Raw genomic sequence first — 25,274 nt, forward strand, 5'->3', positions numbered from 1 at the left:
AGGCTGTAATAATTTGTCAGTGCTAGCTAGTCTAAACAAATATGAAAGCAGATCCTAACACAGTGTTGAGGTACCACTAGGAATATTTACTATTTGTTGCTCCATACAGTCAGGTACAAGGCCACAGAGGTGGGTACATCAATGTAGCTGCATTGGGTAGCTGTGAGATGGTCATGTGCTTCATGTTTCATTTTACATTGTTAAACAAAATATATATTAATGTTTCCAGCGCACAGAGACACCTTGTATGAAGGGGTTTTTTATGCACATAAAATTGTTACATCTCAGGCATAGATGATTAATTCTGGACAACAGACTGCATTCATTTAAGCTTACTGAGGTTATGGGAAATTGTCATAAATTCCCTTCTCCTGTGGGCAAATGAGGAAAGTACAGCCATGTTCACCTGTGCTGCACATCTCATAGGCAGAGTAACTTCTGAGAAGAGCCTTGGGATCTTGACAGGAAAGGGAGACCAGATACTTCATGCAAGCAAAGCTTTCCCAGTGCTTCCAGAGCAGCAGCTCTTACTGTTTAAACAGTGAAAACATTTTCACCACTTCCTGAGCAGCTGGAATTCTGCATCCTGAACTTCCAGAGATGGTCAAGAGGCAGACCTGGGTCCCTGAAATGACAGTAGGCTGAACACCTCTGGGCACAGGGAAACAGGAAAACCTGTGCGACTCAGGCAGTGGTAAAGAGGTGATGGCAGCCAACTTCACACTGTTATGGAAGAACATAGTGACTTCCCATGCAAGAGGCAGAGCCAAACAGACATTCTCATGGCACAGTTCTAGGCCAGGAAAACACTTAAGCTCAAGACTAGCCCCGTTAAACTTCAAGAGGTGATAGGGCTGCTTGCACAGCTAGGTGCTCTGGCTCAGTTTGTAGATGAGGGCTATGAAATACTTGACAGCACAGCAGGTCCTCTCAAAGTCCTTTTCAAACACAGCTCATGTCCCAAGGAAGGATCAGATGGGAGCTGTGTGCAGCCAGGTAATGCATGGCTCTTCCCACAGTCAAGATACCTTTTTTCCCTGTTAGCACTTGCCTGTGTGTACAGACAGTTGCCTGCACTGAGCTGGGCTCACAAGATCATTTCTGAAGAATTTCTGCTTAGAAAATTGTCCCTCTCTGAGCAAACCAACGAGCTCACCTGGAAACCAGCACTACGAAAATACAAAACTCAGTCCTCTACTTAATTCTGCAGCTAAGTCTGCTCTCTCTTTACCTTCATAAACCGTATCATGGTTTTATTTTAAGAACAAAGTCAATCTGTACAGCAGACGTGGTACTGCTGCACTGCTGTGGGAAAATCTCTCTTCTGGTGGGAGTCTGGGCAATATGTTTTTTTAAATGTGGGAGCATTTTTATGAGCACCATAAATACTCCGTGCACTGTGGATTCATTCGTCGACCAGCAGTTACAAACAGCAGGCTCTTGACTGCATATTGGAAGATTTTAATAGTTTGCAGGTATTGCTTGCATTAAAATGGAAGGGAGATATGTATCTCTTTTAAATAAAATATAAATTGAAATAGCCTGTTAGACTGAATGTGGATTCTGAGAATCAGAATCACAGCAAAATACATGCGTGACCAATCTGCTTTACATGAAGAGATGTGACAGATTTGGGCAAATTACCCCAGCATGGCAATAGTAACCTGGTGATAGGTTGTAACCAGTAGCCACTGGAGAGAAACAGTAAATTGGCTTTTCAGTTCTAATGGGAATGCTTCAAAATATTATTTTCAATTATTAACCAGCTCTAGCAACCAGCGTATTCAGCATATAGCTGCATATAAACCAGTTTGAGTTGAAACTGGCAAGAAGCTAATACCTGTAGGCAACTTGGTAGGAAGCAGTTCCAGCCAAGAAACTTGGAGCTTTTGTGATCTTTGTTCTTAAATTCCAACAGCTGTTTCTCTTCCTGAGAAACTCAAAGCCATTAGTGGAACTACAGTTTCAGGAACTACCTCTGAAAAATGAAACAAGTATCTGATCCTCTGGGCACATAAGTTGAATTGGTTGTTAAAACCTAATTTCTGGGTGATTACTTAGCATGTCAATACAGGCATTATCCATACTTGCATTCCAGTTATGTCTGCTGTTCTTCACAAGGTGTGACCCTTTCTGTACAGCGGGATTCTTCCTCCATACCACCATTTTCACATCATTACCCAGGCCCTAACATAAAGAAACATATCTTTGTGAAACCTAATGGGTACCGCAGCATAAATTAACAGACATGTACCAAAACTTAGCATTCAAGAGGGTTTTAATAAATATGTATGTGGGATATATTTCTTTTACTGATTAGGATGTAGATATGGTAAGACAGGTAATTCTTTAGCTACAAATAGAAAAAATGGAAATAATTTTTAAAAGGTAAAGTTAGACAAGGAGCTATTTTGAGAATACTGCTTGGATTGTGGGTAACCCTTTTTGTTTTAAATAAAACCCCAAACACATGGAAGTATGTACATGATTTATTTACTATGGGATACTGATAAGGGTATTTTTATTTTTTGCTTATGAACTCAAATGGTTATTAAACAGATAGTTTTCCTGCAGGGTAGCTGAAACACAGGCTTTGTCCTTAGCATTCAGAATGTAACAATTTTTCCTGCAGAGCACAGATCTAAGCACCATCCTATGAAGTACTTAAACCCAAAAAATCATCCCCATTCTGCACAAAAGCCCAGTAGCAGCAGTCTTCATGTAGCAGCACAGTTAACTAATATTTTGTATGGTAGGAATAACTGTTTTACTGCATATATTATATACAATCCATTTCTTTAAGCTCAAGCAGTCAGATCACTGTTCTCTATAAAATGCTTTATTGACTTTCTTCCTGAATTTAATTTGTCTCTATATAGCAGTAATTCCTTACTCTGTGACAACATGCTCTTCCATTACTTCAAAATACTTCTTTTCTGCACACACGCAGTATTAGTTCAGGAAAACTTCCCTTCTCCTTCCAAAGAGGAACTGAAAATACAAAAGATGTGCCCAAAGTAAGCACTTTGATCCAGACTCAGATTACATGGCTGAGGGTATTTTTGGAAAAGCTTAAAGCCAACAGGCTTGAGCTGAAGTCAACTATATGAACTATGGTCATCTTGAATAATCCAAGTAGTTATACTGGATAAAGTTGTCATTTGGTTGTAATTCAAATGTGTCCTTACCTGCCAAGTGGCTTAAATCACAGCCATAGCAGTCAGATACTACATACAGAGGTCTGCACAGTCTGCAGCGACAGCTGCACAGTCACCAAGGGCTCAGGGGAGCACCACATCTGCATCTCCACTGCTGACCTTGCTCAGAGCAGGACCCATCCTGCCTGCTCTCAGCCAAGCAGAGCTGCTCTCCCTCCACCTCTGGGGGGCTGGTGTGTGCAGGAGACTGTCCTGCATGGACCTGACCAGAGGCTGCATGGCCTGAGAAAGCCATGAGGAGCTGTAATCTTGGGCAGAACTGCACCACGTGGAGCATTTAGCCTGAGGAGCGGCCAGTGGCTGTGGGGCCTGGGATACCCTTTCGAAAGGGAAGGCCTTCTCTGGGGAATGCAAGGCTCTGGACTGAAGCACAGGTGCTTCCTGCATGCCCAGCCATCAGAACAAACAGCAGCCACTGAGTACAGAAAAGAGTCTGTGTCCAGAGAAGGTAATGCAACCAGGTTGATTAGATTTGCAGGGGAAGGGACAAGCCCAAAGGCAGGTTTCTGGGTAGGAAATGATGAGCCTGAAATAGCAAAAGCTGGCCCTAGTGTAGCTGACCTTCTGAGAGTAGGTGTTGAAATTATTCTGTGAACCAGTTTCTCAAGGGTTTGATAAAGAGGGGAGGGGGTGACAGGAAATAAAAAAGGGGGGAAGAGGATGGAGTCCAGAGCAAGACTCTCTCATGTGACACGAGCTGGCATGTGACATGCAAGATGCACTGCTGGTACTTACAGGTCTTATCCTCTGAAAGAAAACCATAGCAGGGAAAAAAAGCAAAGCTCAGCACACCTGGCAAGATGGTTTTGCATAACAGGAATAGGACAAAGAGGGGAAATTGCCTATTACAATTAATGATTTCATGAGTGACTGTCCAGTATTTTGCAATCAGCAGCACTTACACAAAAGCTGATGTAGAAGAAAACCTGAAATTTTTGGGTGGGGTGACTGGCAATGTGATCAAACAGGGATGCTGCTCTCCATCTCAGGGTGGATGGGGCTCCAGCAAGCAGAGCAGAACTTCTGCAGCTAGAGGCGAAGGCTGGTGCCAGGGCAGGCTTTTGCTGGGAATCCAAACACCACAGGAAGCAGAATAAATGGGGGCAGGGTTGGTCAGAAGAACAGAACAGAGATGGTTGCTGGAGACAAGAATTGTGATTTTTCCCAGAGTCTTTTTAGACTTGGAACTAAAGAGGTTGTGATGCTCAACTGCAGAAATGGAAATGTTCCCACCAGGATTTTCAGAGCAAGCCCCTCATTGCTGGTCCACACCTCAACCTTGTTTCTTGAACTCATGCTAGGAGCTACCTTTAACAAGTAGCAAGGGTCATGTAGTAGTGGGTGAGTATCTTTAGAGTGAAGTAAAAAAAACAAGAAAAAATAACTTCTCTAGGAATGGAGATAATTTCATCAAATCTTTCTTTTTTTTTTTTTGTTGAAGGTATGAGCAATTCAGATGTGATGGTTGCTCTTCAGCGTGGGTACCGAATGCCACGCATGGAAACCTGCCCGGCTGAGCTTTATGATATCATGAAAACATGCTGGAAAGACAAAGCAGAAGAGAGGCCAACATTTGATTATCTACAGAGTGTGCTTGATGACTTCTACACAGCAACAGAAGGACAGTATCAACAACAGCCATAGAACAAAGAACACTTTTTCTACTGCCCTTGAGCATTGGCACAGACTATCTTTAGGACAGACTGCTCAAACCAGTTACTTCATGAATTCAGATGTCTTAACTGAGTGTGGAAGCTGAAATGCTGAAGGAAAGAATAATGCTGCAGAGAAATAATAATGTTTTTATTTGGTTAAAATAATTCCTCTAAAGCTTCAAGTTCTCCTTAAAGGCTTTGTGTTTTGCATCTGTAGAAACACCCCAAAGCAAATAGGCTTTTTGGGGTGGGGAAGGAAAAGGAAGGAAAGCAATCATGCCCTGGTACAGCTTGACAAGGCCGCCTTAGGATCTTAGTCATGCAATATGTTACAAGGAGACCTTGATAAAACAGTTGAGAGGATGCCTGAACAGCTGTTTTCAAAAGAAAAAGTCACAAAGGAGAACTTACAGATTTAAGACATGGTGACGTTCTTAAATCATTTTTTAAATACAGCATACAGCAAAAATTATTTTTATATCCTTGTTTCACATTAGTATCAGGCATACTGTCAGCTCTTGTAAGACTTTCAAAACAGTGTCAAGGTTTCCTTTGAGGAAGGGTTATGTATGTAATTCTTTACACTGAAAAAAGTTCTGGTTTACTGCTGTAAAACCCTAAATTTAAAATCATTTTCAAAGCATTGCAAAACCATCAGACATGCAGAAGTGCAAGATGAACACACATGGCTGCAGACGTAGCAGCACACCTCACTGTGTTCAACCTTCAGCTTCCCACAAGGCCAAAGTCATCATCTGAAGTCCATGGAAAAGCACAGGATTTTGAAGGAAGTTAATACTTTCATTGCAGTTGCTGAAACTGTTACCAGTGAAAATATTTTAGTCTTCATTTTTAATCCTCTGTGGTTATTCAAGAATATTCCTTATATTTTTGCTGCTTTAATCAACTAACCTCAAATCTGTTTTAAAGCTAAAACTAGCTCTAGCACTATCATGTGGAAACATGCAATAGGATATCAAGTTACATTGCAGTGACACTGTAGTTTGTTGCTCGGTATTACAAATCTAATTCTTAAAGTGAAAGCAATTTGCTAATCTCTTTACATTGAGTTGTTCTATCAAATTACTTACCCAAACAGATGAGCTCATGCAGTTGCAATGTAACCACAGCACAGATTACTTCTTTTTCAAAGTGACACTGGTTCTTACAACTGAAACCCAGTACACACCTTTGCCATCCTTCAGCCCAATTATTTAGGCAAATGGTACTTCGCAGAAGCTTAAAACCTTTCTGATAAAGCTTCAGTGTGCCTGCAGTTGAAGTTCAGCAGCAGAAGTATTCATGGCTTTTCTTTTCTAGTGGCTTCCTTCAGTCAAACTGTGCAGTTTAAACAGACTATCAGTTAAATATGTAAATAGTTTCTATTGTATGGTGATTTTTAATTTTAATAAACACTTAATCTGAAGCAAGTTGTATGGTAGTAATTTGAGATAGAACAAACAGCTGATGTTCTATCCAGTGGTAGCTTCATGTGGAACAGGGGAATCTCTGATTATCACCACTACCAAGATTAATGGATTCTGCTTTCCTTACATCCAGTCGAAACTGTAAAGGACCAAACCAACCATTCTTACATCCTTCTTGTGGTTTCTTATTGTCCTGGAGGGCATGAAGAAAAGAACCAGCCCTCAGCTGTCCTTGAAAACAGCTTCTCACAAGCCTTTAATGTAATAGCTGCACTGTCCTTTAGCAGCTGAACATTAACAGTTCACTACTGGCCAGTACTTCACTACAAGCTTCATTTTATTTTAAGACTAAAAAAAAAAAAAAAAAAAAAACAAACCACACCAAAACCAAAAACCTCAAGATAATGTAACTTTGTCTTTCAAACCATTTCCTGTAGCCAGCCAAAGAGCTCTGGGAAGTAAGAGGGATCATAGAAAGAACAGTTGCTCAGGGAATAGATAGGAGGTTATAGTTAATGTTACATAAAGTTGCCAAAGTTGCTAGACAGGCTGCCAAGGTGTAGCACTAGGTAGTTTGAAATGGTATTATGGAAATTTTCCAGTATTAGCCTGTTCTGATGATTTTTTTAACTTCTGTTTGAATTGCTTTTCCTAAAGCAATTTGTACATAGCAGCTTTCTTATTCAAGGCATCAACACTCAGTGTCCAAAAACCTCAAGATAATGTAACTTTGTCTTTCAAACCATTTCCTGTAGCCAGCCAAAGAGCTCTGGGAAGTAAGAGGGATCATAGAAAGAACAGTTGCTCAGGGAATAGATAGGAGGTTATAGTTAATGTTACATAAAGTTGCCAAAGTTGCTAGACAGGCTGCCAAGGTGTAGCACTAGGTAGTTTGAAATGGTATTATGGAAATTTTCCAGTATTAGCCTGTTCTGATGATTTTTTTAACTTCTGTTTGAATTGCTTTTCCTAAAGCAATTTGTACATAGCAGCTTTCTTATTCAAGGCATCAACACTCAGTGTCTCATATAACTACACCAAAATATTTTTTAATAGCTGGAATAGTTTATGTGGGAGTAGAAAAATATTTTAGAAATTCTACCTTGCAGGGATTATAGGCCTTCAGAACTACTAAAGCCAGATAACCCTTTATTTAACAGAAACAGTTCAAAACATGAGAAAAGCAGCGGCTGAAGTGCGACAGCCTTGTTAAATAGTTGTCAGAGTGATAACTGATCACAGACCAACCCGAAACTCCTAACGACCTGGCAAGAGGAGTCACAGCAGAGAAGGGCTGAGCTCCGTGTCACACGGGAAGGCTGCACCACCTACTGTCTCCCCAGGGAGGGTGAGGTTCTCCCTTTGAACTTGGTCCCCCTTCCACCATGAGAAACACCATCACAGGGACTGATCAATCCAATTTACTTACAGATTCTCCAGCAAGCCTCCAGCAATTACAGGCATTGTACTTTCACAGTGGTTAAAAAAATCCTCACCTCCACTGACTGAAAGGGCTCTAAGAAAACTATTTCAAATTTTATCATGCTCCAGTCTTCCAACCTTAAGCTACTAGATAAAAGTTAAGTAATATAATCAAGGATATGATTCTTTCAACTCAAGATCATCCTATATCAATCACTATCATTATTTGGGCTCTAATTTTATGATCTTTCCTTATCTTGGTTTTGTTGATTTATAAAATGAAGAGTCAGAGCTGAATTTAGCAATGGAAAATTTTATTAAATAGATTTTTCAAAGTTTAATGCATATTCCTAGTGGAAATTCAAATTATATTAAATTTCTTTACAAAGCCAAGTTAGCTGGAAAATAGCAAGGAGCCGGATAAGATCTCATTTCATTGCCTTCTTTAGCAGTTTGCTTAGTTTGGTCCCAAGAAGGGAGTCTCCAGGTCAGAACCAGAATATTAACTGAAGAACCATGCTATTTTAACTACTTGGGATTAATTTTACAAGCCATCTGATTTCTAGGAATCAGCAATTAAATAAAATAATTTAAAAACATAATGAACAGCAGATGAGGGACATCCCACTTTGCATGAACCACACATTTATCTGTACAGAAGAATATGATAGCAGTTACTCCAGAATTAAAATATATGTATTTCTCAAATCACATCCCTATATCAACATTAAAAGCACATGTCTAGACCTAAACCTTAATAGCTCTCAATTCAACCTGGATTCAATTTTAAAAGTTTTGTATTAAACATTTTTTTGTCAGTCAACATGACAGTGAAGATGGCATCTAAGAGTGAGAGCTACCAACAGTTTAAGACTGATAAAGAAGCCCAGTAATTGCACACCTTGATTTATCAAATACTATTCCTTTGCTTTATGAGGCAACAGTACTTGTTTTCTTGAATAGGGTGAAGCCCCTTCATACTTCCCCCAGCCTTTACCAAGAGGTATACTAGCAGTGGATGCTACTGTGGATTTCAGGTTGGCCAGCAAACCTCTCCTGGGTTTCTGCTGTTTTGACTCCTCTACAAAGAAATGCTTCTTCCGTTCTTCAAGCTCTTTTTGCAGGGAAGACACTGTTTCTTCAAGCTCAAGAACACGTTTAGCCCAGTTCTGAAGACTACTCATTTCTTGATCCTACGAGGATAAGGCTGTGTTAAGTATGTGAACACTACATGGTCTCTCTCATGCAGTTAATTTTCTGGTTCACATTATTTTACTAAATCCATTAATACCCTTGTTATTACTGTGTCATATGGCTATTCAGTACCCATTTCCTCTAAATGACATCAAAGTAATTAAAAACCCAGCAAACTAGAGGGCCATAAAATCTAGTTAGAGACCAAGTCTGACCAAGAGACTTATGTTAAAATGCTTAGCCCCACTATGCAAAGAAGAGATGTTGTTCTAGGAGCCAGATAAAGGTGGCTTTCTTGCCTTGCAATTTCTGAAAGCAAAACTGGTCAAAATCAAAACTCTTACGTCTAAGTCTGCTAACCAGGACTGAATAAATGCTTCGAGTGGGCAAAACACGGAGTGTTAAATACGCTCTCTAATCTCTGTGATTAACAAAATCACCTTCCTATTAAGAATGGATAGGAAGGTAACTGCCAATTAAGAAATTCAAGTCAATTTTCAGTCTCAGATTTAAACTAAAAAGTATGCAGAAAGTAATGTAATGTTCCAAGAAAGATATCACTAAGCAGTTATTATACCTGCCTTGCTTCATTTGCAGATTACAAGTGAGGCATAGATTCAAGGTATCAAGAGTTCCAAAATTTCATTCATTTTTATGTTGATATCTGAGGTCAGATGCTGTAGACTTTAGGAAGTCCCTGCTTTTGAATGAAAGATGCCTATTTCTGTATTAACCAGTTCACCTGCCCATTATCTCTCATCCACTTTGGCCACCTCTGGCAGGACTGTCAGGATAGCTTTAAAGCCATAGATCCTTGGGCCTTGTTGCAGTAACACTTGTGCACTGACACCTTGCTTGCCTCAGCAACATGCCTCATGATGAGTTCTAAGTAGCCTTTTCTTTGCTTGACAATAATTCATGACATCTTTAGATTAGCAGGCTCTGTCAGCACAGTTACCCTATTGACAGAGTCTATCACTTAAGTTGAAAAATGAGTTTTGTCTTACAAGATTCAAAGTCAAGTAGTGAAACACAAGGGCTCTGAGCTCATAATTCAGGAAGTTAAACAAAAAATGCTGACATCAAAACAAATTGCTAATTTAAACAGCGTTTTTACATCTAAAAAGATGCAGAAGCAGCCCGTACAACTATAGATATGGGCCATATAAAGTTGCTTTAAATCATTGACAAACCTTGAGCATGATTGTGTGCTTCAGTTGACTGTTTTCTTCTGCCATTTGTCTGTAGCCTTCATTAGCTTCTAGCAGGGTTTCATTTAGTTTCTGTATTTTAAACTTCAGAGATTTTATAAGCTGAAAATAAAGACCATACACGTGGAAGTTCAAAACAGCATGTTTTACATTAATTTTGTTGATGGCTACAACAGTGCAAACTGCAAGATCCAAACAAGAAAGTCTGCTTCTCTCAACCTTCTATGTCCCAGGTCATCATTTCAGCTGATAAAATACAGCTGGAGCATTCAAAGGCTGTTGTGTTGAAGCTACTATGATTTACAGACCTGTCAATCAACAAACAGTGGCACAGACTAAGCTACATCCGCAACAGCCTGCTCCATTTCAGTAAGAGTAATTAAAAGAACACTTTTGTCTCATTAACACTATTCATATAAAGAATTGGAGCATAGTTACCACAGAAGACCTCACCTTTCTGATGGGAATATTAATGGATTGAGCCCCAAGAGGCAAAAGAAACTCTGAAGCAGAAAAATTGATGGTATCATTAATTTATTCTGCAAAGTTGCTAAAAAAACTCACACCCTTTGCCCATGTTCAATGGCTGAATGGGAAGAAAAGAAGTGGTGAAGTACTCATACATGCACTGATCTTTGAGGCAAAGCAGCAGAAAGGCTGGAACCAGCTGGTTTAAAACCTTCTCACCTCAGTTATTGCCAGGTATCAATCTCATCATTCTAACACTTTCTAGCCACACAAAACAATCAATAACTGTATACCCAGAACAAGCATAAAAGCCAAACTTCCACCAAAATTTGAAAGTGACATAGGAAAATGATGTAGGGCTCTCGAAAACAGGAGTGGAAAACAAATGCTAGGGCCATAACATGAGACGTTAAACTTGTTAAGGTAAAGCAAGTTATTTTTGGAGTATTCTTCCTCAGTAGAAGAGGATTTAGTTCACTTTCCATTTACATGGTTTCTTAGAACCAGCTGGAACTATTTCTCCAATCCCTACTCTTATTTGATATTAGAGAAAGAAGCAAGACTTGTCTCTCCCCCTTCTCCCCATCCTCTTTAAACATGGGGAACTAACTGTAGCCTTACAAGAAGATGACTCAAGGAATAGAATAAAAATGTGTATTTAAAGATTAATGTTTTCCATAACACAGCCTGAAGCTCATAATTCCCACCTCTATATGCTATTCAGAACACCAGGGTCTTGTTTGAAGAACAGACATTCACCTTTACTTGAGTTTAGGGTGAAAGTGGAGTTCAGTACTTCCGGGAAGGACTGCTTTAAAGCACTGTTTTGATTTTAGATCTAAACTTACCAGATTCTGTAAATGTTCCCCTGTTCAGAAGCAGGCAGCATGTCAGGAAGGAAAGCACTGAGGTCATGGCAGCAATATTTACAATAAACTCCAACATAAGACTAAACATACTTCCAACTTGCACCACATTTACCATGACTTGTTACAGTAGCAGATGGCTTCACAAACTAGAATAATGCCAGAACAGCCTCTAGCAAAAGTCATCCACAACTGAGCAAGGGCTTTTTTTTGATAAACTCAATTCCCACTTGCAGGAATCTTCATGCTTTTGTCTACAATGCAGATCTTTAAGCCTTGAACTATGACAGAGTTTACAATCATTATTCCCAGATTTGTTAAATATTAAGATAGAGCTACCTCTTCCTTCTCTTCACATTGTTTCTGCAATCCTTCATTGGCTCTCTTCATTGTCCTGTCCATAAGATCTACAGGCAAAAGAAAATTTTGCTTGTTTATATACATTCCCAGAAGTAAATTGAACTTTGAATACCCAGGTTACATTCCCACCTCGTTCCATGTTATTTTCAGTAGTAGAAATATCTGAGTTCAGACTTCCCAGAGCCAACAGCCTCCCTGACTGTTCATCGAGTTGCCTTTCCAATTGCAGTATTTTCCTCTCTCTAGCCTGAAGAAAAAAAAAAAAAAAAGAGCACGCGGTAGAATTTGTCTGCATTTCTGCTTGATTTGATGCATTACTGCACATCCTTCAATTACACCACACACACACACACACACACACACAATTGTAAATTATTTCACAGGTTATGGTTAGGAAAGCACAGTAAGGGATAACACTCAGGTCACAAGACCTTCTAGGAGGAAGTTTCTTTACACAGGAATCAACTCTTCCAGTCTGTGGATTTCCAAACTGTATTAAAAGTAACCATATGGCAGAAAGGAAACTTTAGTATGTCTGTGCTAAACACTGTTGCCAGTTAGCTTGCTAAATAAGGAAGAACATACTTCATAGAGCTACATTTTCATCTCAAACTCTTTTGCAGTATCTGTCAGATTGCTGGGGCGGTATTTCAGAGTGAGAAACCAAACAAGTGGCACCATCAAGAAAAATTATTCATCTAATTCTGGTTCTTTGAAGCTGCCCACTCAGATTCATGCACTGTGCTCTCCTTTGTCAGCTAACACTTCTACATCTCAGGGATTTCATTAGTTTCTTTTCTGACTTGCTACCAAAAGCATCTTGCTCTTTGAATCTTCCCTTATGCAGCCTCTTGACCAGTATAAGAGCACTATTAAAACTCTTCTCCTCCACCCTAACATGGGATATAGGTAGGATTTAACTGAACACAACAACAGACTAAGTGGAGAAAAGAGTCAAGTGTAAAGCAGCTGGAAAAACACAGCCCATTACATAATCTGGTGTTGCTTGTCAGCACCCGAATGGAGTGCTGTAAAAGCAGAAACATTTATATACCACAATCTACAAGAGAAACCCACTTCTCTCATGTCTTCAAAGGAACCTGCCTATCATCCATGGAGTGTGATGTCTTATCAGTTCCATAACAGGAGAGTGCAGTGAGAAAGCTCCACTGGTGGACACCACAGCTGTTCTCTTCTTCCACTACAAACCTTCTGAAAACAAGACCCACAGGTCTCATCTGTTGCTTGGATGCACTAAAACATCGAGGTAGAGGTTAGAAAACTGAGTTGCTCACAGCTAACCTGGCTGAGTTTCAAAAGGAGCAACATACTGATGCCAACTGTGAGCAGTTCTATGTTTAAGTACATTCAGAAGATTCAGTTCTCTCCTGCATAAAGTTTGATTTCTCATCAGTTTCTTATCCCACAATCCTCCCACCACCTCCAGACCAGAGATCAGTTATCATTAAAATAGCTATCCTGTAACAAATTCCCCATCACCTTTTCAGAGTAGCATTTGTCTCTACATCCTATGATCCCAAAGATCTCCAGAAAGCCTGATTCCTGTATATATCATTCCTCTGTGTGTTCCAATCATTGCACCACAAAGATAAAGATGACTTGGATTTAACTGAACTGTGCCCTCAAAGATCATGAGGTTTAGGTATGCACTACAGGTAGTACCAGAGAAAAGACATCTGTATGCTTATGGTTAGCACTGAACACAGAGCAGCAAGGCTGAACTGCTAGTTATTTTCCTTGTTTACTGCTACATTCAAAATCCCAGAGTGATTCTGTTAAGGGAAAGCAATATTTACAGTTAAGAGGCTAGAACATGTTTTTAGCATCAGTCAAGTCATACCTCAACTTTCTCTTGTTCAGCTAGAAATTCTTCTATGGGAACGTAATGGTCTTCAATTTGTTCCATTGCACACATATATGCATGTTTCTTAATGGCCTCTTTATACATTTCAAATTTGCTCTCCAGTTTTTCTTCATAACTGTCTTTCATATCTTCCAAGCGGTTGCTGAAGAGAATGTGTTAGTTATATATGATGCATTTGCATTCCAGCTATTACATTTGGCTACATGTATTCAACTGTCAATGTTAAAGTTATTTCTCTGATCAGAAATAGTGAAATGAAGAGACAAAGAAGTACTTTTTTCGTTTTTAATCTCAATGATCCTACAGACTTGCACCAAAGGATAATTTCTACTTGGCATATACCAAAAAAAGTTCTGTAGAAGAACACATAGCTAACACCTGTCAAAGAAATATTTTATAAGACAATCCACCAACATATAGCAATAGAAATGACCACACCCATTTAGATGTTATGTTTGGAGCATATTTCCTGGGGGCATCTTTCACTTTGGGTTTTGGTTGGGTTTTCTTTTTTTCCATTTAAGATAAATGCCAAATTCATTTTCATAGAATCATAAAATGGTCTGGGTTGGGAGGGGCCTTAGAGGTCATCTAATTCTAACCTCCCCTGCCATGCGCAGGGACACTTTCCACTAGGCCTTTGCAACATGTCCTTTAAACACTTCCAGGGATGGGGCATCCACAACTTCTCTGGGCAACCCATTCCAGTGCCTCAGCACACCCACAGTAAAGAATTTTTTTATAACATCCAATCTAAACCAACTCTCAGTTTGAATCCACTCCCCCTTGTCTTGTCATTACATACTCTTGTGAGAAGTCCCTCTCCATTTATTATTTCAATCCATTACACATTACTCCTGTCACAATTTAAAAACATGCCCCATCAGTGATGCAGAATATCACCTCAATAGAGAAAGAGCATCAATGCTTTTTCGTGTGTTTGGCCAAAGGCAACCAAACAATTTTAAAGCCAGTGCAGGTGTTAAACCAGAGGGTGCTCAGCTGGCAACTTGGTGCTAATTTTTGTTAACGATTCAAACAGCAGGAAACTGATTTAAAGAAGAGTTAAGAGGAAGTGAACTCAGCTTGAGGAATCTGGACACACTTGAAAAAATTCCCAAACTATTAACATCAGTGCAGGGAGCCACAGCAATTTATAAGACAGTAAACTAACAGTGGTTCCTCAGTCATGCAGAGGAGCTCAAAAGAGATATGATTCAAACTACCTTAAGCACATGCATGCATATTAATGTGACAGAGTGTATGTTGGGAAGAATCATCAGTCTCAGTGGGGTACCTGTAACAATCTTCCCCATCTGCTAAGTAGTAACAATAAGCCAGGACAAGTTCCAGTAATTACAAATTAAACAGAGGAAAGTTCAACAGAAAGCAGCTTTACTTTTTCATTGTAAATGGGAAGAGGCTGATCTGTACAAGTTTAACGTTCTTTGTTCCCTTTCCTTCAGGGGTTTTGAAACTGTGCAGCCCTAACTTCTCTAAATAACGTGAGTAGGTGTGTTTTGAATACACCCATATATGTATATACATACACATGTATGCATTAATACATGTGGAATCCTTTCAGTCTCAAAGCAGACTGCAATATGACTTGCCTCCAGGCTTCCTCTGTTTCCAATAGCTGTCGAAACATTGCTTCTGCCATCTCTTTACGTATCTTCACCTCCAGAAGGAGCTTACTTTGCCTTTCCGCAACTAACTTCTCCTTTAAGTTCTCTGCAGCTTTCAAGAGGTCCTAAATTGAACACATTTCAGTTCAAAAAGCAAGATTGAAGCACACATTGACATGCATCTCAAACAAAATATTCATACAGGTAGCCATCCACAGAGGGTAGTTTTACAAGCCTATGTTTTTTGGGGGTCTGCACCAAAAGTTAAGTATTTTCAAACATGAATTTCTACTACAAATACACCCTACATCCATCTTGATGGTTTCCACTATCAAAAAGTTTAGTACTGTTTTGGCATTTAAATGTTAGTTTGTACAGCATAACAACATAAAGCCTACTTGATTTTTACAGTTTATTGCTATTAGATTGTATATCTTTGTTTTTAAAATGTTGCATCTTAACTTGTTACTGCTGTTTCCAAAAAAAAGGCACAAAAAACGGAATTATGTTATTTTAAAGATATATACTGCTTCCGTAGTCTTCTTGTTGAGCAATCAGTTGAATTCCAAATTTAGCACTTGACCTAACTAGAAAGCCACAGGCATCCTTCCACAACTACATTGAACTAGGCCACTTTAAGTCTAGTCAGTCTGACACTGAACAGAAACTTAAACTTCCCATTTCATGCAGCTTCCAGCACATCTCTTATGCTAAAACAATATTAGAACTAATAGCAATTGCTTTCTTGGGTACAGTTCTAAGTAGATGTGTATCTACCTCATGACTCAGAATGGTGATGTCCACTTCCTCTTCTGCAGAGGTTTCAGTACTGTCAGGAAAGTCATCTACAGATGTGTTAGCATCAAAATGCATGATAGGTTTGCTATCACCTCCAACTAACTTTGACGGAAAATAGCCAAAATTTTTGGGCAGGATTGTCTGGATAACCTGGAAAATCCAGAGCAGATTTACCAATGCTGTCAATATTGCAGGTATCAGAATACCAGGAAGAAGTGACATGAATACATTGTTGTATTTACACAATATTTCATTATTACATGTCCATTAACAAAAGCTTACATGTCTCTTAGCAGAAAAAAAATCAATATAACATAATTCTTATATGAATATTCTTACATTCTTCAGTGCTCTAAAAAGAGTGAAAATGGAAATATTATCTGCTAGCAAACTTAGTGTCCTTGTCTAGACAGGTGGTTTCTCTTCCCCTAAAGTATAAGGGTTTTGGTGTAATTTTCTGCAAAGTTAATCAAAAGTAGAAAATCCTTAAAATATTTGCTCCTTCCTGAAATACCATGACCAGGATTCAGCAATCCATGCTATTTACATAAAGATTTTTAGTAACTATGTCATAGGACAACTTATCAGAGAAGTTTGTTTCCACAGTACACACTTATAGCAAAAGTCACACCTGAAGAGAATTAGAAGTCTTCCTCTCTGAGATCATATTAGACATGCTATTACAGATTTGTAATGTGTCAGAACAAATTTGTGGTTCCAGACTAAAAACTTAGTGTATTTCTGCCATGAAACACAGCACAGCCCACCATCCCACTCCCTGCAAGAAGCAGCTTCAGGAAACCTGAATGAAGTTAAGGCCAAACCCTGAATTTAATGGGAGACTGAGACAGGGAGCAGAATGAGGCCCCCATAATCCAGGAGGAAATGGTCATTGACCTGCTACAGCACTTAAACACACACAGGTCTATGGGGCTGGATGGGATCCACCCAAGGGTACTGAAGGAGCTGGAGGAAGAGCTTGCCAAGACACTTTTTAATTGTTAATTACTTGCATTTAGCCAAATAGGAGCAATGCAGTTACAAAAGATCTCATTTAGAATACAAAATAAGACAATACTCCTTTAACTACCACCAACTGTCCAAGAAGTACTGAACAACTCATCTTGTGCAACAGATACTTAACTGCACCCAGGCTAAGTAATTCATCAAAAGCTTGAATTGAAATCCTGCATTTGCTCAGATATATGGTATAAAATCAGTCATATCTGAAAGTGCCCTATGTTTTACACAGAACATCAACAGTGTAGAACAGAACAGCCAGACACCTGTAGTTGTCTTAATTTGTTAGTGCAAATAGGTTTGAAGATGGGAAAGACTACTAGAAGCCTTTTAGAGAGAGGCCACATGCAGAAAATTAATATGATAAATCAAGAATCCAAATCACACTCAAATTCATACAACCTGATCATTTCACAAATCAATGGTAACAACAACAAAAAAAAGCACAATAGCAGAGACAGTAGATACACTCTCACCTGTCTGGCTATAGCTGAAAACTTCATTACATGCAGTGTTTCATCATATGTAGAAGCATGCTGATTGATGTTTACAATCATACAAGCTTTGCCTTTCCCACAAAAAAATGGCTGAAACAGACGAGTCAATTTACTCTCTCTGAATGGAATATAACTTGGCTTCACCCTCAAGGAGAAAAAAAAAAAAAATCGTAAAACAAAATAAAAATTGTGAAATTGTGGGGTGTTGTAGCTTACCTTAATTCTGTTTCTGTCTTTCAGGAAAGAGATCCAGTATGATGCTCATTTAAGCCTAAGTTATTTCACATCAAAGAGCAAAGACTTCATAAGCTCTCCAACAAACTGAACTATTTAAAAGTATTACAGAGTCTGCATCACAGTTCCCTAGTGTTCCAAAGCAGAGAGTGGAGCAAGCCAAAAACTAAGTACAGGTCATCTATCAGCTGCCTGATGAATCTGTCTGTATAATTTGCAGGTGGAAGGGAAGAAGACAAAAAGGGAGCTCTGTACACAGAGTGCGTTTTTCATACACATACACTAAAAAAATTTTGGTAGTTTCCTGCAAATTGCCTTTTTTTGCTCTCCACAAACACCAGTTTTGGAGAAAAAGTTCCTTATTATAGTGATACCTATAATAAAGAAGACTTCCAAGACTCTATAGATTTCCATTTTTCTCTGTGCAAACTGCTTGCAGAAACATAAAGGGATACTTAGGATTTCCACCTAAAACTTAGCACGTTGTAAATAACTTGTCACTTACTTTGGATTTTGATTTTGCTTCAGTGCTGCAATGCATTTTCCAAGGATGTGAAGAGAATTATTAATATTTCCTGCTTCTTTTAGTCTGTCTCCAAAGACGTGTGTTTTATTACACCTCTCTGATCCAGCCAAGTCACAGAAAGACAACCTGCATGAAAGTTATCCAGAATACACACATGAACTTGTTTCTAAACAGTATGAAAAAATCAAGTCTTTTTATTTCTTAGTGTGTCTGGAGCACAAATGAGTGGGTTGCTTCAGCCTACCTAGATCACAGAATAAGCTGTACTTCAGTGCTGAGCTTTTGTCCAGAAGGCACTACACAGAGTATTCAGGATAACAGTGTTAACCTATCTATCTCCCCATTGCATATAAAGATCCTTGAACAGGATTGCTGCTCCTAAGATACTCAGCACATTCAGAGTAGTCTGCTTATAGCATCCATCTGAAACTTTGTGGGCATTCTTACACAAAGAAATCAGTTCAGGAACCCAAACTCTGTTGCAATCCTAAAGTAAGTACTTCCAGACAAGATGAGGTAAATTTGTGGAACAGTTCTGCATGATAAGACTACAGTACAGGAACACTTTGACAGTCACCTCCACCAATTCCAGTGCTGAGAGAACTGCAGGATGGCAGGGGGCTTCAGTGCACTGTTTTGAACACAGAACCATTTGTTCACTACTGCTAAGAGTAGGCCTGAAGTCCTTCCTAGCTCACCTTAGAGTTCTTTGCTTGGCTATAGCAATTCTGTGCTACTAAACTCAGACCACTGAATCATTCCTCATGGAAAAATGTGTTACAATCAGGAAATCATCCTGGATAATCAAGGAATTTAATAAATTTTCATTTATATTAGGAAAGCTGTTGAAATACAGGATACTCTGGAAGTTGGATAATTTGTGTGACCAAACCATTACTCACTTGTACATAAATCTATTTAAATAAAATTATTTGTAAGACCATAAACTTTCATACAGCTGAAGTAGGTCCTATACAAATTATTAAGGCACATATTTCAAATGTGTGAAAGCCTTATGTTCTTCATCCTTTCCAGCACTAGATGAAAAGCTTTTTTCTTCCTTAAGCAACATACAAACTGTCATTCACATGACAGCGGCTGCAAGCTTTGCCAGGGGGATACACTATGACAGGGAACAGCAAAATAATATGGATGCACTTATTTTCTCAAGTTATCTTTTCTTAAGATTATTTATCACTGTAACATCTGACATTAAAAGGTGTTATCTCACAGTGAGGTATGTTTATTACCATCTCTGCTCAGCAGAGACAAGAGAGAAATCAGTAGGAGCAAGGACTGAACTAAAACATTCTGTTACAGGTTGTCTGTATTTTTCTGTATCAAGCTAACTTAATCAGAAGAAAAAATACATACCATCCAAAAAGAGCTATCTAAATGGCTTCAGGCCAGAAGATTAGGCTGCTTCCTCTAAACCATGAAAGAAGAGAGACTCAAGTGTAAGGACTTAACACCGCTCTCACAGGGTGCACTTACATTAGGATTTTATATTAACGGAGAACAGTTTTTAGGCAAATCACTTGATGATCCCCCCTGACTGTACATTGGACCAGTCTCAGAACATGTCACCAGCATTTTTTGGGATGATAGATTTTAATTTGCATTCTAGGAGCACACCAAATATGTTGTCACAAACATTCAAACCATAAAGTCTGGTCTGGTCCCAGAGTAGAAAGATACACTGGCACAGCTTGCACCTTGGGCCCTCAGCACCAACTGCTGCACTCCAGCTGTGGAGATCACCCTCTATCTGCCAGACACTCGAATTCTGCTTACCAGGACATATAGTCTGGTGCTGCACAGTCTTACTCTGCCACCACCTCCCCATCAGGTGAGACAATGCACATTTCCCTCAATTTATACACTACTGACAGAGTTGCTCCAGCAAAACCTTACAGTAAGAAACAGGAAAACACTTCTGTGCTTGTCCCCGCTGAGCTTCCAGTCAGTTCATGTGCTCAGTGGAGTTCTGATTTCCTTCTCAACTCTCAGAGAATTTATTATTAGAAAGTTCACCAGTTTGACATGCTTACACCTTATTAATTTTTCCAAAATATTTACATTCTGGTAATCATGTGAAGCATTCACTTACTCTGATACTCCAAGAACACACGGCTGATGCTCATCAGTTAGCTTGAGTAGCCTGATGGAAAATATACTGTGACTGGAATGGAAAGAAGTCCTTTTTAATAAAAAGTTATGAAAATTAAGCAGTCACTGAAGCAAAGTAAAATTTGTGTGCTACAGAAAGCTCAGTTCTGAAGAAAGGACAACAATTAATTCACTAGTTACCTTAATACATTAGTTACTTTTGCAATGCACTCATTCAGTAGCAAAAAACAGCAATAGAAGCTGTATTTTATGACTTCCTATTTCTTTCCATACAGGAAAAGGAAAAATATCACATGAAGCCTACAAACTGTCTAGGAGAAAAAAAACCAAGCCAGTTCACTCAAGTCTACTGAGTACTCATGTAGCTACTTCATACAGAAACCTTAGGCAGTATCTGGACTCAGTAAGTCTGAAGAATTAACTTAGAAACAAACAGTGCAGAAAAGGGAATAAGTTCAAGTTTTACAGTCCTGTAACTTTGCCTACTTCAATATGCACAGTTACTTATTCAGTTTTAATATAATTCTGTTTTCCAGAAAGGCTGAATTTTAACACTTGAAAATCTGGTTTAGAAACAAGCTACAAAGGCAGTGGACATGCTGCCTGAAACCAAAGAGAAAAGTCTCAGAACCAGAAGCGCCCAGTTTATCTGATACATCAGGCAGCACAGCACACAAACTCCTCTAGTATATGCCTAAAGCAGTGGGCATTCTAGGTATAAAACTCTGTAAGAGGAGCATGAAATTTAACAGCAGATGTCTTTAGCTAACACAGAACAACATAGCTCCTTCTTTTTAGAGGAAAAAGCAGGCTTAGTAACACTATGATTGTATTAGCTAACAATAAAACATGGCCCTTCCACACTTAAAGGACAAATTACTAAGAGGTCATTAAAATCAAGAAAGGAGGCATTTTCAATAGAAATTATACAACCTTCTCTATTTCCTCTCACTCAGTTAAAAGCTGGATTCTCCCTGATCCCTGTCCAGAGCCAGGTAAGAAGCTAGGAGTTTAATTCTTAAGATACCAAGTAAGCTCAGTTTGAACACAGCAATCTAAAAGCACCTAGAAAATCTAGCAGCACTGCAAGATACCACATGACTTGCTCCTTCCTATATCCCCTAGTGACAAGCTCCAGGTTTCCAAGAATTACTGCCAGTTATGAAAAGCTAGCCAGCTTTTCCCTCAATATCCTCATACAGCCATTCTCACTCAGCACCACCAGCATTTGCCAAGATGCATAGCTCTGTTGGCAATCAAAAATGAATGTAATTTGATCTTTTTGGTTGTCCAAAGACACCGAATAGCAACCTGAGTCCAGCTACTATTACTCATAATCTCTCCTAGTTTTCTTTCAGAGAATCTCATAACAAAACCAGAATAATCAAGGGAAGTATTAAACTATTATTGAAGAGTGATTCATATCACGCATATTCTAAAGTGCCCTCCCTTCCCCTCAAAAGGGACAGAGTATGCTTATAATGAGATGAACAAACCTTCTACTTGATTGCTCATTCATTCTAGTACAAGCAAAACTTCGGTTCTTGTTTCCTATTTTTAGTAGTCTGCAGCCTTCTTCAGTGCTCTGAACGTTAATCCACTTCAAATCTGCAAAAAGAGATCTTTTACATACATTTCTGATCATCAGAGAAATCCTATGAAACTGCCCAGGCCATAAAACAGTATTATTACCTTTAATGTAACAATTTCCTCCTTGATCCTCACAAATCCTTAAAACTCTGCGCCTTTGAGTTTTTGATGTAGATAATACATTTAATAGGTCATACACATATTCATTATAAATTTCACAAAAGGAAATCCACACAGATGCTTGTGTTCTTTGGTGCATATTAGTCCTATGAACGTCAAGTGGAACAAAGTTCTTCTCTGCTAACCCAAAACAGAGAAAGAGTTCAAAGATCAAACATTACTCATTGATAGATTTTTGAATTGGTATAAAGAATCTTCTAAAAGGACCTATAGAACCTGCTGAAAGAAGGCTTAGATACATTTGTGTTGTACAATTAGATACACATAGATAACTTTAGCTTTATCCAAAAATGTTCATACTTCTCAGCAGTCATCTGCTACTAGAATATGGCCAAGTTCTAAGCTGATGGCCTTGCTTTATCACAAACTTCCACCAGTTTATACATTATATTTGCAGAACTAAGTCTCCATCTACCCCCCAAAAGAAGGGAAACTACCAAAATATTTTTACATAGTTGCCCTTTTTCCAGGGAAAAGGGACAAGAATTTGGTCAAAACCTATATATATTTACTTTGCAGGATAGTATAGGGATTTTTTTCATCCACTGGTAGTTACCCACTTCTTTTTCTAAATTCCCCACACAAAAGTTTTCCACTTTACCGAGGGAGTTAGAAGGGTGATTGTCTGAAATACAGTGAGAGGAAGCCAACTTCACATCACAGAAATTTGTTGTAGTATTTGAGATGCTCTCTGTCTCCTTGAGAAAATAAGAGACCATCATATCCACATGAACAGACAATAAGAAAAGCAGAAGTTAAAAATTACAGCAATTCCAGTACTTAAGACTTAAATATTGAAGTAGTATTAACTGTTAGGCCACCTTACTCTGGCTGAAAGTTAAATTTTCTGAATTACACTGAACTATAATCAATAAAAGCTCTGTCACATGAATTATTGCTCTCTGCTACTCCCAGGAACCTGTTTTGGCTGCTAGATGCTGCTAACACAGGAGACTTAACTTCACAGTCCTGGGAAGCAGGACTCTGTCAGACTGCAACAGCCCAGGATACCTTTATAAGCTATTGAACAAATCAGAACAGTGCTTCAGTCATCCAAAAGAACAGGAGAAGGAGGTTCCTCCAGGAGCAACTGCCAAGGTGGTAGGACTTAAGTTACGACAAACCGACACTCTATGTTGCTTTAATTCAGACTGAACTAAAAGGCCATTAAAAATAGACAACAGCATAGTTTCTTTAAATACACACATTTGCTGAATTTCTTTACACCAACAAAATTGTTTTAAACCTGCCAAGATTCACCAAAGCACAGCCTTTAAGTTACCTCTGGAAAAACTAGTGTAACGAAGTAGCAGCTCCCACTAGAGTCCAGCATCTTTACATACCACCTCTCTCTCCATATTTTATAGCCCCCTATAAATCAGGACATTCACCCTGGTTTCTTTCGTGAGAGAGGGTCATCCTACAGTAGAAGGGAAGTAGATCCAGAGAAGCAAACCTTACCGCTGCAGCTATTCAAGTGCAGCACTAACTTGATCAGGGATTGACTACTGATGCCAACATCACCCACTTGGTATATCCAAACCAGAATTCTTACAAACAGAGATGCACCACTTCTCTTTGTAAGAATTGAGATCTTCAGTTTTAGAAATAAGTAGCATAGAATAGAATTACAACAAAATCAAACAAGTGAGCATTTTGCAAAGGCTGCACTGTCTATACGATTGTGTTTCTTGAGTATTAGAAGTCTAACCACAGCACAGATCTTATTCATTGTTTGTGAAGTGCTAAGCAGGGTATGGGACTGACACACATGGTATCTCATCTATGCACGTCAAAAATGGAGTGGAATTTAGAAAACCCATTACCACATTACTTGTGCACATGATAAGTTTTTGTAAAGGTATTGTGAGAAAACTGAGTGAATTAATTGTTGCTGTACTGCTCTTCAAATGAAATACAGAAAAGAGCATGAAGACTGCCTAAAAACAAGTGGGAACAGGAACTGACATTGTTTGCCAACAAAAGCAGATGACATCTAAGAGAAAATACAAGAGCAGGGGGGAATAGAAATGCAAGTAATGCATCTTTTAATCCAGTAAAAAGCAGTATTTAATCCCATGAAGAGAACCAGGAAATGGAAGGAAAGAGAGGGTATGAACCATGCTAAGCAAGAGCTGTTGCAGCAGTACTGCATACAGAACATAAACAGTAGAACATGAAGTACTGCAGTAACTCAGAGCACCTAAACTGAGAGAATGAAAGCTCTTTCTGTAGGACATGTAAACTGAGCCTGGGAAAAGAGCCTACAGGAATCCATGTAAACTAAAGCCAAGCCCACCAAATTGTATCTGCTCTCAGATTACGGCTTGAGAGAGCATCCAAACAGTGATGCTATTCATTCACAAGCTATCAGGAAGCACAGCTTCAGAACTGGGGATCGTTGAGCTATCTCTATGGAAGCATTGTAACACATAAACAAGGTCCTGTCACGTAGCAGTTTCCTGATTCATTTTTACCTGTCCTTCCTGATGGTGGAGCATTGCTTTCTTTTCACTGCAGTGCATCATCATCTAGATCACCTTTTGCAACATTCAGTAATTAAGCTATTAGTAAGTCAGACTGTGATTTAACAGAAAGAAATATTTTTATAGAGTTATCTTCAAAATAAGATGTTGACCTCCTGTTCCAGACCTTGGACTCCTGCTTGTTCCTCTTTTCAAGGCTGTAGCTTCCATAAAATTTTTAAAGATATTTACCCACTCTCCTCCTAACCATCTCACCTTTTCTTTCAGACCCCCTCATCCTCTGCACAATGCACATACACATGCTCAGAGACACTTTCAAAATAAATATGTCATCTTTCAAATCTTTTCATCTGAGATATTTCCTCAAGAGTTAACCAGACTCAGACTAAACAAAGTCTTGAGTTGCAGTGTTTAAATTAAGCAACAGTATTTAGAGTGGAACTTTACATATGAATTTGAGTCACAGGATATTTGGGGGG

At 38.9% G+C, this 25,274-nt stretch overlaps 2 protein-coding genes across 4 annotated transcripts in view; one reads left to right on the forward strand and one right to left on the reverse strand.

Moving 5' to 3' along the window:
* LYN (LYN proto-oncogene, Src family tyrosine kinase) overlaps positions 1-6,299 on the forward strand; it is a 50,148-nt gene extending 43,849 nt beyond the window's left edge. For all 3 annotated transcript variants that reach the window (XM_017727471.1, XM_008644933.2, XM_008644931.2), the window contains exon 13: positions 4,660-6,299. In XM_017727471.1, the coding sequence (XP_017582960.1) occupies positions 4,660-4,862 (203 nt within the window). In that variant the 3' untranslated portion in view covers positions 4,863-6,299. The remainder of the gene's footprint in view (positions 1-4,659) is intronic.
* Positions 6,300-7,012: 713 nt separating this feature from the next.
* The window catches only part of LOC103625503 (kinesin-like protein KIF20A), a 25,166-nt gene continuing 6,904 nt past the window's right edge, over positions 7,013-25,274 (reverse strand). Inside the window, exons 6-18 of the mRNA XM_017727472.1 lie at positions 22,911-23,007; positions 22,232-22,426; positions 22,036-22,147; positions 20,520-20,591; positions 18,389-18,535; positions 17,629-17,794; positions 16,112-16,282; positions 15,320-15,459; positions 13,683-13,848; positions 11,951-12,068; positions 11,801-11,868; positions 10,110-10,229; positions 7,013-8,915 (exon numbers count right to left, since the gene is read on the reverse strand). Coding sequence (XP_017582961.1) covers positions 8,640-8,915; positions 10,110-10,229; positions 11,801-11,868; positions 11,951-12,068; positions 13,683-13,848; positions 15,320-15,459; positions 16,112-16,282; positions 17,629-17,794; positions 18,389-18,535; positions 20,520-20,591; positions 22,036-22,147; positions 22,232-22,426; positions 22,911-23,007 — 1,848 coding nt within the window. The 3' untranslated portion in view covers positions 7,013-8,639. The remainder of the gene's footprint in view (positions 8,916-10,109; positions 10,230-11,800; positions 11,869-11,950; positions 12,069-13,682; positions 13,849-15,319; positions 15,460-16,111; positions 16,283-17,628; positions 17,795-18,388; positions 18,536-20,519; positions 20,592-22,035; positions 22,148-22,231; positions 22,427-22,910; positions 23,008-25,274) is intronic.

This window comes from Corvus brachyrhynchos, unplaced genomic scaffold, assembly GCF_000691975.1.
Source record: "Corvus brachyrhynchos isolate BGI_N302 unplaced genomic scaffold, ASM69197v1 scaffold60, whole genome shotgun sequence".
Classification (NCBI taxonomy): domain Eukaryota; kingdom Metazoa; phylum Chordata; class Aves; order Passeriformes; family Corvidae; genus Corvus; species Corvus brachyrhynchos.